This window comes from Oncorhynchus clarkii, chromosome 30 (assembly GCF_045791955.1).
Source record: "Oncorhynchus clarkii lewisi isolate Uvic-CL-2024 chromosome 30, UVic_Ocla_1.0, whole genome shotgun sequence".
In the NCBI taxonomy this organism is placed as follows: Eukaryota; Metazoa; Chordata; class Actinopteri; order Salmoniformes; family Salmonidae; genus Oncorhynchus; species Oncorhynchus clarkii.
The window spans coordinates 46,868,437-46,882,624 of record NC_092176.1 but is presented as its reverse complement, the minus strand read 5'-3'; the positions used below and the strand labels follow the sequence as shown (position 1 = coordinate 46,882,624).

At 45.3% G+C, this 14,188-nt stretch overlaps 1 protein-coding gene across 1 annotated transcript; it reads left to right on the top strand.

Annotated features, from left to right (window-relative positions):
* The first annotated feature begins 12,522 nt into the window (after positions 1–12,522).
* LOC139389837 (growth arrest-specific 1a) lies at positions 12,523–13,499 on the top strand. Its single transcript, XM_071136811.1, has one exon. It carries the CDS (start codon positions 12,672–12,674, stop codon positions 13,470–13,472), a length of 801 nt encoding a protein of 266 aa, XP_070992912.1. The 5' UTR covers positions 12,523–12,671; the 3' UTR covers positions 13,473–13,499.
* Positions 13,500–14,188: the final 689 nt, after the last annotated feature.

Below are 14,188 nucleotides of genomic sequence, written 5' to 3'. Positions count from 1 at the left end.
TCTAGAGATGGAGGGAGGGAAGATGGGTAGGGAGCAGCTTCTGGAGATGGAGTGAGGGAAGATGGGTAGGGAGCAGCATCTAGAGATGGAGGGAGGGAAGATGGGTAGGGAGCAGCTTCTGGAGATGGAGTGAGGGAAGATGGGTAGGGAGCAGCTTCTAGAGATGGAGGGAGGGAAGATGGGTAGGGAGCAGCTTCTGGAGATGGAGATAGGGGAAATGGGTAGGGAGCAGCTTCTAGAGATGGAGGGAGGGAAGATGGGTAGGGAGCAGCTTCTGGAGATGGAGTGAGGGAAGATGGGTAGGGAGCAGCTTCTGGAGATGGAGTGAGGGAAGATGGGTAGGGGGCTGCTTCTAGAGATGGAGATAGGGAAGATGGGTAGGGAGCAGCTTCTGGGGATGGAGATAGGGAAGATGGGTAGGGAGCAGCTTCTGGAGATGGAGATAGGGAAGATGGGTAGGGGGCAGCTTCTAGAGATGAAGATGGGTGGGGAGCAGCTTCTAGAGATGGAGATAGGGAAGATGGGTAGAGAGCAGCTTCTGGAGATGGAGATAGGGAAGATGGGTATGGAGCAGCTTCTGGAGATGGAGATAGGGAAGATGGGTAGGGAGCAGCTTCTGGAGATGGAGATAGGGAAGATGGGTAGGGAGCAGCTTCTAGAGATGGAGATAGGGAAGATGGGTAGGGAGCAACTTCTAGAGATGGAGAAAGGGAAGATGGGTAGGGAGCAACTTCTAGAGATGGAGGGAGGGAAGATGGGTAGGGCGCAGCTTCTAGAGATGGAGATAGGGAAGATGGTTAGGGAGCAGCTTCTAGAGATGGAGATAGGGAAGATGGGTAGGGAGCAGCTTCTAGAGATGGAGATAGGGAAGATTGGTAGGGAGCAGCTTCTAGAGATGGAGGGAGGGAAGATGGGTAGGGAGCAGCTTCTAGAGATGGAGATAGGGAAGATTGGTAGGGAGCAGCTTCTGGAGATGGAGATAGGGAAGATGGGTAGGGAGCAGCTTATGGAGATGGTGCGGGGGCAGCTCTGGGGGGAGGGAGGGTGGGGGGGGGCAGCTTCTATAGATGGACGGAGGGTGGGGGGGAGGGAGGTTGGGGGGTTGGAGGGTGGGGGGGGAGCAGCTTCTAGAGATGGAGGGAGGGTGGGGGGCAGCTCTGGGGGGAGGGAGGGTGAGGGGGAGCAGCTTCTAGAGATGGAGATAGGGAAGATGGGTAGGGAGCAGCTTCTGGAGATGGAGATAGGGAAGATGGGTAGGGAGCAGCTTCTAGAGATGGAGGGAGGGAAGATGGGTAGGGAGCAGCTTCTGGAGATGGAGTGAGGGAAGATGGGTAGGGAGCAGCTTCTGGAGATGGAGTGAGGGAAGATGGGTAGGGAGCAGCTTCTGGAGATGGAGTGAGGGAAGATGGGTAGGGAGCAGCTTCTAAAGATGGAGATTGGGAAGATGGGTAGGGAGCAGCTTCTGGAGATGGAGATAGGGAAGATGGGTAGGGGGCAGCTTCTAGAGATGAAGATGGGTGGGGAGCAGCATCTAGAGATGGAGATAGGGAAGATGGGTAGAGAGCAGCTTCTGGAGATGGAGATAGGGAAGATGGGTAGGGAGCAGCTTCTGGAGATGGAGATAGGGAAGATGGGTAGGGAGCAGCTTCTGGAGATGGAGATAGGGAAGATGGGTAGGGAGCAGCTTCTGGAGATGAAGATGGGTAGGGAGCAGCTTCTAGAGATGGAGATAGGGAAGATGGGTAGGGAGCAGCTTCTAGAGATGGAGATAGGGATGATGGTTAGGGAGCAGCTTCTAGAGATGGAGATAGGGAAGATGGGTAGGGAGCAACTTCTAGAGATGGAGATAGGGAAGATGGGTAGGGAGCAGCTTCTAGAGATGGAGATAGGGAAGATGGGTAGGGAGCAGCTTCTAGAGATGATGATAGGGAAGATGGGTAGGGAGCAGCTTCTAGAGATGGAGATAGGGAAGATTGGTAGGGAGCAGCTTCTAGAGATGGATGGAGGGAAGATGGGTAGGGAGCAGCTTCTAGAGATGGAGATAGGGAAGATTGGTAGGGAGCAGCTTCTAGAGATGGAGGGAGGGAAGATGAGTAGGGAGCAGCTTCTAGAGATGGAGATAGGGAAGATTGGTATTGAGCAGCTTCTAGAGATGGAGACAGGGAAGATGGGTAGGGAGCAGCTTCTGGAGATGGTGCGGGGGCAGCTCTGGAGGGAGGGAGGGTGGGGGGGGGCAGCTTCTATAGATGGACGGAGGGTGGGGGGGGGGGAGGTTGGGGGGTTGGAGGGTGGGGGGGGAGCAGCTTCTAGAGATGGAGGGAGGGTGGGGGGGCAGCTCTGGTGGGAGGGAGGGTGAGGGGGAGCAGCTTCTAGAGATGGAGATAGGGAAGATGGGTAGGGAGCAGCTTCTGGAGATGGAGATAGGGAAGATGGGTAGGGAGCAGCTTCTAGAGATGGAGGGAGGGAAGATGGGTAGGGAGCAGCTTCTGGAGATGGAGTGAGGGAAGATGGGTAGGGAGCAGCTTCTGAAGATGGTGCGGGGGCAGCTCTGGGGGGGAGGGAGGGAAGATTGGTAGTGAGCAGCTTCTAGAGATGGAGATAGGGAAGATTGGTAGGGAGCAGCTTCTAGAGATGGTGATTGGTAAGATGGGTAGGGAGCAGCTTCTGGAGATGGTGCGGGGGCAGCTCTGGGGGGGAGGGAGGGAAGATGGGTAGGGTGCAGCTTCTGGAGATGGAGGGAGGTAGGGTGAGGGGCAGCTCTGGGGGGAGGGAGAGGCGGTGGTACAACCCTGGGCTGGGAGGAGTTAGGGGAGAGGGGTTTTTATTTTCCTCTCCCAACGTATTAAAGAGAGTAAAGGAACATCCTCAAATCAATGTTTATTGGTCACGTACACACTTCTGCAGATGTTATCGCAGGTGCAGTGTATCTATGTCCACCCGTGCAGTAATATATATCAATATGACTATACAAGTAAGAAAAGGTCAAGCAATTAAGACATATCATTCTCTCATTTGTATGCATAGCTGACTTTATACATTAAATTAACATTCTCATATGTTTGTGTTACTGTACCTAAACATGTATTTTCCTTCTACTTTTTACTGTTGCTTATAAGCAGTGTAAAGATGCTGTGCATTCTAATGGGAAACCCCCCCCCCCCTAAATCATGTGTTATTCTAACATTGTATATGGTATTGTATTTCATACTGTAATGTCTAATTCAAAGGCAATAAGTTGCATGAATAAGAATCTAATCAAACAACTCAACTGTGTTTTGTTTTAAAAGATGTACTGTACTGGTGGTCATACTTACTGTCGGTTGGACGGTGTGTACCTTGTGTATCCTGTACAATAATAAACTTGAAATACTGCAAATTAATGTACAGCCTTGAATCACTCCCATATTGTGTCTGGTGAGTGTAAACAAAATAAATATATGACAATTTCCAATCAACGGAAAATGTTGTAATTAATGTCGTATAGTACTGGAACAAATTATATCAAACTATAATTTTTAATGGGTTAATTAAGAAAATTAATTAAAGTTTTAATGGGATTATGATATAGGTGACACAACATCCTATAGGATTGCGAGAATACGATATGATCCAATAGGATTTCTTCAGATTTTTAGTAGGAACAAACGTTGTCCAATAGGATTCCAATAGGTTTCTGAGATGATACAATCGTCCAATAGGATTCTATTAGAAATATCACTCATTCTATCAGATTGTTTTATTGGTGTGTCCACTCATTTCCTATTGTTTGATATTTCCTTTTTACAGATTACAGACTACGCTGCAGACACACACACACACACACACACACACACACACACACACACACACACACACACACACACAGACACAGACACAGACACACACACTGCAGAGCCCCACTCCCCCGCTCATAAAATAATGACTTTTTGTCAGGATTCTCTCCTGGTTTTCACATTCAGAGCTTCAGTTGAAGGTTTTGGACAACAGTCAGTTCAAAGGAGAGAATCCACATCCCTCATCTTTGGTTGAGAGTGCCTGCTAAATGGCAGGTATTATTACAAAGCCAGTCCGTAATAATGATTAATAATGTGACTCAATGACATCAACGTCATTATTAATGTTAAATAATGACATCAAAACCATTATTAATGTTAAATAATGACATCAAAACCATTATTAATGTTAAATAATGACATCATTCTTCTCTATCATTCTATCAGGTCTTCTCTGTGTGTGTGTGTGTGTGTGTGTGTGTGTGTGTGTGTGTGTGTGTGTGTGTGTGTGTGTGTGTGTGTGTGTGTGTGTACCTCTCCCATGCTTGTTACCGTATCCTAATTGCACACTTACTGTAACTGCAGCATCAAAGTCACAGCACACACATACATACACACACACACACACACACACACACACACACACACACACACACATCTGGTACTAGCTGATAGTGCCTCCAACTGCCAGGGAAAATAGTTTAGGCTTTCTGAATTAGTTTCTGTTCTTTCTGTAAGTGTTGTGTAAGCGTTGTGTAAGTGTTGTGTAAGCGTTGTGTAAGTGTTTCAGGATGTTAGGAAGCTTGTTATGTTGAGAGAAAGATAGAGAGGGATAATCTATTCCTATACCTCAGATTGTTCTGACCAGATTAACCAGACCACTCAACTGAAGAGAGTTCTTTGAACAAAGCTCAATCAGCAACATTTATCCAGGTTTGTGTCATCATCTGTAAAGTGAACTAAAAGTAGTCCTACTATTATCAGTGGTATTTCACAACAACATCTTCACTAATGTATCTGGAACCACAAAGACAACACAAGAGGTATCCAGTTAAAGGAGTCTAGTTGAAAGCCATGTAGTGTTTCTATGGGGGTAGAGAGGCTCTAATGGCTATAGGGGGATTGAGTTCCCATATTTCATCCATCAGCCCACCAGCCCTCTGCCAGCCAAAACCTAAGACCATCCCCCAGCCAGCCCTTAGGCAGCTAGAACCTAAGACCATCCCCCAGCCAGCCCCTAGGCAGCTAGAACCTAAGACCATCTCCCAGCCTGCAGCCAACCTCTGGATAGCTAGAACCTAAGACCATTCCCCAGCCTGCAGCCATCAAATCAAATCCAATCAAATCATATGTATTTATATTGCCCTTCGTACATCAGCTGATATCTCAAAGTGCTGTACAGAAACCCAGCCTAAAACCCCAAACAGCAAGCAATGCAGGTGTAGAAGCACGGTGGCTAGGAAAAACTCCCTAGAAAGGCCAAAACCTAGGAAGAAACCTAGAGAGGAACCAGGCTATGTGGGGTGGCCAGTCCTCTTCTGGCTGTGCCGGGTGGAGATTATAACGGAACATGGCCAAGATGTTCAAATGTTCATAAATTACCAGCATGGTCAAATAATAATAATCACAGGCAGAACATTTGAAACTGGAGCAGCAGCACGGCCAGGTGGACTGGGGACAGCAAGGAGTCATCATGTCAGGTAGTCCTGAGGCATGGTCCTAGGGCTCAGGTCCTCCGAGAGAGAGAAAGAAAGGAAGAGAGAAAGAGAGAATTAGAGAGAGCATACTTAAATTCACACAGGACACCGGATAGGACAGGAGAAGTACTCCAGATATAACAAACTGATCCTAGCCCCCCGACACATAAACTACTGCAGCATAAATACTGGAGGCTGAGACAGGAGTGGTCAGGAGACACTGTGGCCCCATCCGATGACACCCCAGGACAGGGCCAAACAGGAAGGATATAACCCCACCCACTTTGCCAAAGCACAGACCCCACACCACTAGAGAGATATCTTCAACCACCAACTTACTGAGACAAGGCCGAGTATAGCCCATGAAGATCTGCCAACCCAGACAGGAAGATCACATCAGTGACTCAACCCACTCAAGTGATGCACCCCTCCTAGGGACGGTATGAAAGAGCCCTAGTAAGCCAGTGACTCAGCCCCTGTAATAGGGTTAGAGGCAGAGAATCCCAGTGGAAAGAGGGGAACCGGCCAGGCAGAGACAGCAAGGGCGGTTCGTTGCTCCAGAGCCTTTCCGGTCACCTTCACACTCCTGGGCCAGACTACACTCAATCATATGACCCACTGAAGAGATGAGTCTTCAGTAAAGACTTAAAGGTTGAGACCGAGTTTGCGTCTCTCACATGGGTAGGCAGACCATTCCATAAAAATGGAGCTCTATAGGAGAAAGCCCTGCCTACAGCTGTTTGCTTAGAAATTCTAGTGACAATTAGGAGGCCTGCGTCTTGTGACCGTAGCGTACGTGTAGGTATGTACGGCAGGACCAAATCAGAGAGATAGGTAGGAGCAAGCCCATGTAATGCTTTGTAGGTTAGCAGTGAAACCTTGAAATCAGCCCTTGCCTTGACAGGAAGCCAGTGTAGGGAGGCTAGCACTGGAGTAAAATGATATTTTTTTCGGGTTCTAGTCAGGATTTTAGCAGCCGTATTTAGCACTAACTGAAGTTTATTTAGTGCTTTATCCGGGTAGCCGTAAAGTAGAGCATTGCAGTAGTCTAACCTAGAAGTGACAAAAGCATGGATTAATTTTTCTAAATCGATTTTAACAGAACGTTTCAGATTTTTGCAATGTTACGTAGATGGAAAAAGCTGTCCTTGAAACAGTCTTGATATGTTCTTCAAAAGAGAGATCAGGGTCCAGAGTAACGCCAAGGTCCTTCATAGTTTTATTTGAGACGACTGTACAACCATTAAGATTGATTGTCAGATTCAACAGAAGATCTCTTTGTTTCTTGGGACCTAGAACAAGCATCTCTGTTTTGTCCGAGTTTAAAAGTAGAACGTTTGCAGCCATCCACTTCCTTATGTCTGAAACACATGCTTCTAGGGAGGGCAATTTTCGGGCTTCACCATATTTCATTGAAATGTACATCTGTGTGTCATCCGCATAGCAGTGAAAGTTAACATTATGTTTTCGATTGACATCCCCAAGAGGTAAAATATAAAGTGAAAACAATAGTGGTCCTAAAACGGAACCTTGAGGAACACCGAGATTTACAGTTGAATTTACACTAGTCAACCAGCACCTAAGACCATCCCCCAGCCTGCACCCAGCCTCTGGACAGCTAGAACCTAAGACCATCCCCCAGCCTTCATCCAGCCTCTGGCCAGCCAGCAGCCTGCTCCAGCTCTGCCCATTCACAACTGACATTGAGAGCATTGTTGTGTTGTGAGACTAAGGGAACTGAGGGAGAGAGCTTCTCACTGCTCAAGGTACATTCCAGAAATCAGCTGTTCTGCTGTCTCAAACACAACACACCCTTTGTACTGTGCCCCCCTCTACCTGTCTTCTCCCTCTCCTGTACCCCTTCCCCTCTACCTGTCATCTCCCTCTCCTCTCCTCTACCCCTTCCCCTCTACCTGTCTTCTCCCTCTCCTCTCCTGTACCCCTTCCCCTCTACCTGTCTTCTCCCTCTCCTCTCCTGTACCCCTTCCCCTCTACCTGTCTTCTCCCTCTCCTCTCCTCTACCCCTTCCCCTCTACCTGTCTTCTCCCTCTCCTCTCCTCTACCCCTTCCCCTTTACCTGTCTTCTCCCTCTCCTCTCCTCTACCCCTTCCTCTCTACCTGTCTTCTCCCTCGCCTCTCCTCAATTGTCTGTCTTCTTCCCCTCTGTTTTATTAAATGTGTACATTAGTCATTTAGGTAAAAAATAACCACATATAAGTTATCGCAAGTAAAACCTGCAAGATCAGAGGCAATAAGAAAATACCTCTCTTTCTCCTCTCTGTCCTCTCTCTCCTCTCTGTCCTCTCTGTCCCCTCTGTCCTCTCTCTCCTCTCTGTCCTCTCCTTGAGTCTTCATGCCTGTAGTGATTTGTAGTGCTGCTGTTGTTTTACACCCCTGCACCTTTGATCTGGGTTGGTTATGATGATTCATATTAGTGTCCCAAACGAGCCTCTATGTAAAGTAAATACATTTTAACTTTGTTCACTATTTTTAACCCTATGGTCCCATTTAGGAGACCGGTAGTTGCTATGTTTCCATTAACTTGTCCCGTGATTTGTTTTGTCGACATTTAGAAAGTTTTCATAGAAAACAGATGTGACGGTACGTTTCCATTTAACAATCTTTCCAATTTTTCAGTTTTTGATTTGTTTAAAAAGTTTGAAATATCCAATAAATGTCGTTCCACTTCATGATTGTGTCCCACTTGTTGTTGATTCTTCACAAAAAAATACAGTTTTATATCTTTATGTTTGAAGCCTGAAATGTGGCAAAAGGTCGCAAAGTTCAAGGGGGTTGAATACTTTCGCAAGGCACTGTACACACCGTGTGTTTCTACTACTTTAGTCAAATATTAATACATTGGGGAGAGCCTATACACACACCGATCTGTTTCATGTCTCAGGTTGCAAAAGACAGAAGGATAGAAAGCAAGAATGTTTCAAATATTTAACATATTCAAACAATTCTCATGTGCCAACGTATCACCACGCTCTGGCAGGGTGAACCCTCCTGTAGGTCTGAGATAATTGGAAACTTGCATCCAGCCAATCAAGAAAAGAAAAGCAATTCATGCATTGTGGAAAGTCCGGACCAATCCTTGACCTGCAAATAATTTTTTATTTTATTTTTATAGTTGACCAAATGTAATGTGAAGTGGAGCCTTATAGCTATGTGGTGACATCACTACCCCATGTACCTTTAAAATAATTTGTCAATCATCATTCATTTGAAAAACACAGTTTCCATAATTTGCCTCAATAAAGGAAGTTGGCGAAAATAACCCCCCCCCCCCCCCCCCCAGATCAACAGATCAAAATGTTGTACATCTTTAGAACATGTCACACAGTTGGTCAAATAGACCTTAGTTTCAAAGGGGAAACAACGTCTCTCTCTCTCTTGTCTCATTCATCATCAACTCATGCAGGTAGAATAGGATTTCTACACCACCCAAACTGGTTGAATCAACTTGGTTTCCACTTCATTTCAACTACAAAAAAATCTATTGATAACGTTGAATCAATGTGGAAAATTGACTTCTGTGGTCATAGTAACGGCTCCAGAAGGGGTGGCTGCCATGTTAGGATCTCCTAACCAACTATTTTGTTACTTAAAAAAAAAAAAATTGAACTAATTTTCTACATAATGTTGCTGCTACCGCCTCTCATGACCGAAAAAAGCTTCTGGATGTCAGAACAGCGATTACTCAAATCGAACTGGATGAAGATTTTTTCTTCTTTAATGAGTCCGACGCGAAGGATATACTGCTTCCCAGAGACCAGGCCCAAATCTCCATAATTCAAGTGATGAAAAGACGGAAATACAGTGGGCGGAAGTCTCGGTGCCTTGTGAGAATTTGTCGGTGAGTAAACCACCGCTACCCTCTGTTTTATTGGCCAACGTACAATCATTGGAAAACAAACTGGATGATCTACGATTAAGACTATCCTTCCAGATCCCGGGTGGCTAGCCATACCTTCTGCCCGAGACGATACTGGGAATCCAGCCAACATGTCAGATTTTTTAAAAGTATTTTCGGTGAAAGCATAAGAAGCTATTATCTGTTGATAGCACAGCAGTAAACAAAGAGAGTAGCATATTTCAACCCTGCAGGCGCTACACAAAACGCAGAAATAAAATATAAAACATGCTTTACCTTTGACGAGCTTCTTTTGTTGGCACTCCAATATGTCCCATAAACATCACAATTGGTGCTTTTGTTAGATTAATTCCGTCCATATATATCCAACATTTCAAACTACTTTTGTAATACAACTTTAGGTATTTTTAAACGTTAATAATCGATCAAATTGAAGACGGGTCTATCTGTTTTCAATAGAGGACGAGAGGAAACTAACGCTACTTTTCAAGTCTTGCGCAACTGTGCAGTGTTACCCATTTCCTAGATAGCCGTACTTCTTCATTGCACAAAGGAATAACCTCAACCAAATTCCAAAGACTGGTGACATCCAGTGGAAGCGGTAGGAACTGAAAACAAGTGCCTAAGAAATATCGTTTCCCAATGAACAGACAGACCTAAAAAAACAAAAATCTGAACGTTTAGTCCTCGGGGTTTTGCCTGCTACATAAGTTCTGTTATACTCACAGACATGATTCAAACAGTTTTAGAAACTTCAGAGTGTTTTCTATCCAAATCTACTAATAATATGAATATCTTATATTCTTGGCATGAGTAGCAGTAAGTTGAAATTGGGCACGCTATTTATCCAAAAGTGAAAATGCTGCCCCCTATACCTTAAGAAGTTAACCTCCTCTGAGACGCTGTGCAGGAACATGTTGAACAGTGCTTCCGGATTCCACACACTCTCCGCTGTACGGAAATCCACCACCAGTCGGCCACAGTTTTGGCGTATTGCCAGAGCTAGATTAGCTTCTGGGCAGCTTCTCCTTCAGAGAACAGGGCATCAAAGACCTTCCTCACCTCTCCCACGAACCCCTCCAGGCTATGCTCATATGGCCAGCTGCTGTTCAGATACAGAGATAGCCCAGGTGAGAGCCCTATTTTGTGAGAGCCCTATTTTGGAGCGATCCGAGGGGAAGGAGGAGGGCTGAAGCTCGAAAATGAGGGCACACATGTGGAATCAAGTATGTGCAAAGCTGTCATCAAGGCAAAGAAAGGGTGGCTACTTTGAAGAATCTAAAATATGTGTTGATTTGTTCAACACTTTTTGGTTACTACACGATATGTTATCTCATTGTTGTTACGTTTTCACTATTATTCTACAATGTAAAAAATAATAAAATAAAGAAAAAAACCTGAATGAGTAGGTGTGTCTAAACTTTTGACAGGTACTGTATATTTTCCGCATATAAAGGAGTTGAGTTGTCTGTAACCTCCTCACTGGCGGTTCTTTTTTAAAGAAACTAAACACGCTTCTCTGCTTCTCTGCTTCTCTGCTTCTCTGTTCAAATCTGAGCAACAGATGGAATGGAATGTGAGTCTTATTCAGTACATTCAGTTTGTTGCTTGTTTTACAAAGGCTACCAACTTTGCAAGCAGGCATGCAAGCTAAGATAGATAGATAAGATAGCTTCTTTAACTTGGTAGTCTAGTAAAATATCCAAATCCAGCCTTAGTCTAATTAAGGATCTAAATCCCCATTAGTCTAGTATTGGATCTAAATCCCCATTAGTCTAGTATTGGATCTAAATCCCCATTAGTCTAGTATTGGATCTAAATCGCCATTAGTCTAATATAGGATCTAAATCCTCATTAGTCTAGTATTGGATGTAAATCCTCATTAGTCTAGTATAGGATCTAAATCCCCTTTAGTCTAGTATATAATCTAAATCCCCTTTAGTCTAGGAAATGATATAAATCCCCTTTAGTCTAGTAAATGATATAAATCCCAGTGGTTAGTGATGGTTGCAGATCAGCTGTGCGAGTGATTTTAAGCATATTGATCTTTTAAGCAGAGATTATCTCGTGTTAGTACATTGGCCAATATCCGTTGCAATAGGCCCATTTAGTTTACTTGACTATGAAGTTCCCAAGATTGATACTGACTCAGTCCCCCATAGCTCACTGTAGTTGAAACTTGGTTAAAATATGTTTTACTTTTTGCATTGTTTTCTTAGCTTTTGCTGTGTTGCTCTGTTGCCGCAGCTGCCGTTGACCTTGTTATCTAACTAATCCATCACATTACCAGTAATTATTGTTATTTGTTTGTTTTCTGTGTGTGTGTTTGATGTTATGCAGAGCACCCCATATCTGCAGCTGCAACCCTCCTTTTTGACAAAGAAAACTTTGCACCAATTATTATGTTTATTTCTTATCTATGCTTATACTATAGCATCGGCCTATCCGTGACTGTAGAATAACTTGTTAATTATGCACGAAGCGAGTTCATTGGTTCAACGCGTTGATCCTCTGTCCTCTCTGCAGTTGATCGTTTGGAGAGAGGGAATGAGGAGGAATGAGCCAATGTTCCCAAAACTCCACCCCCAGAGTCCCGCCCATAGCCCGACGACATTTACAACAGGCGGCTGGCCAATAGAAAAGAGAGCTGCTGAAGTTCGGCAGCGAGGGCCAACAGGGGAGGGGAGGGGAGGGGAGGGGGAGGGGGGGGGGGGTAGAGAAAGACAAACGGAGCAAGAGAGAGAGAGAGAGAGAGAGAGATCACTTTGGGAGAAGCAGAGTTTCTGTTTTCCTCTGATACTTGTTTGTGTTCCTATGTATACGTAATTACCGGTGATTAGCGCTGTCTCGTGGACTTACAGTCTCTGCGGAGTAATAGCTCCTTATAGCCTATGGACGGACTCATTGAGCGCTCAGCTCTGTCCACGGAGAGGAGAGAGGGGACGGGAAGCGGCTTCTAGAATAGTGGAAGACGAGAACAGGAAAGCACAGGAGCTGAGGCAGCCGAGGGGTTCCACTACAAATACTGGAATGGAATAAACCAATGGGTAACCAACAGTTGTGTGCTTTTTGTTCAAAAACTGTTTGTTTTCATTTTATTTGGGCACTTATGGATAACTTTCTTCCAACCACTTTTGTCTGAGTTTTCAAACAGAGCAGTGAAGCTACTTCAGAACGGGATCTGTACAGCAGTCTGCTCAGCTCTTTACACACTACCTATCTTGAAATGTTGATATTTTATGTCTAGTGCAGTCTTTGGAAGTATGAAATACGTAGGGATGAAGCTGATGTAATTTTATCCTTTCAGTCACAGCCATCACTAAAATGGCCAGTTTTGAGGCTTTGGCTCACAGCTCCCGCATGTTGGTGTGGCCTGTCGGTTGTGTGTTTTTGTTTTTGGGCTGCTTATCGGTGGCATCCTCCTCCCACAGCCGCAGGTTAATCTGCTGGCAGGCCATCATGAACTGTCAGACAGAGCCTGGGTGCCATTACGCATATGGACAGTACATGCAGGCGTGCGCTGCTGTTCTGAGAGGGGACAGGAAGAGGTGTCCCAGTCACTGCATCTCCTCTCTGGTGCAGCTCAACCTGACGAAGAACGGGCCTGCGCTTGAGGACTGCAGCTGTGCTTCGGACCCCATCTGCCGGAACACCAAGCGGGCCATCGAGCCGTGCCTCCCCAGGACTAGCAACATGGGCTGCACCGAGGCCCGGATGCAGTGTGAAAGAGACCAGCCGTGCAGCTCTGCCATGCGAGACTATTTAATCTACTGCGGGAAGCTTTTCAGCGGGGCAACTTGCACGAATGCTTGTCGGAATGTGATTGCAGACATGCGCAAAATACCCAAAGCGGAGCTGTTGGATTCGTGCGTGTGCGACGGTACCGAGAGGACCATCTGCGAGTATGTCAAGATTAGCATGAAGAACCTGTGCTTTGAAGCTCCTGTGACGGTGGAGGACGGCAGCGGGTCAGAGGACTACGAGGAAGATGATGGGGACTTCCCGGTGTCAGAACCAGAGTTCGTGGGGAGGAGCACCGGTTCAGGTGGCTCTGCTGTGGGAACCTGTGGTGTTGTGACAACGGTGACTGCATCTGTCCTGATTCTACTAGTGCCTCTTCTTTAAACTCTCCTCATAGTAAAACATATATATATATATATATATATATATATATATATATATCAGACTGTTGTTCAGATAAACACATTGATGGCCTTACAAACTCAGACTGTTCAGACAAAGTTGAAACTCTTGCCTTTCCAAACGGACGCCAGTCAGTCTGGCCCAATGCTATTGAAGGAAGAAGCTACTACTCCGAAGAACAGCAATTGTAATATTTGTTACATAACCAAACGTGCTTTTTTTAAAGTATGACTTTTTTCTGTACTGAAAGATGTCGAATCCAGTTAGTATTTTCTATGCCGATATTATATTCAATAACATTATGGAACCTTGTTGTATCACTGGCCTGAAGAAAAATGTCCTTTATTTAAAAAACTATCAGAAATGGAGACATCAGGCCTGCTGTAGTCCATTTATATACTACATGTCACACCAGGCCTGCTGTAGTCCATTTATATACTACATGTCACATCAGGCCTGCTGTAGTCCATGTATATACTACATGTCACATCAGGCCTGCTGTAGTCCATTTATATACTACATGTCACATCAGGCCTGCTGTAGTCCATGTATATACTACATACTACATGTCACATCAGGCCTGCTGTAGTCCATTTATATAGTACATGTCACATCAGGCCTGCTGTAGTCCATTTATATACTACATGTCACATCAGGCCTGCTGTAGTCCATGTATATACTACATGTCACATCAGGCC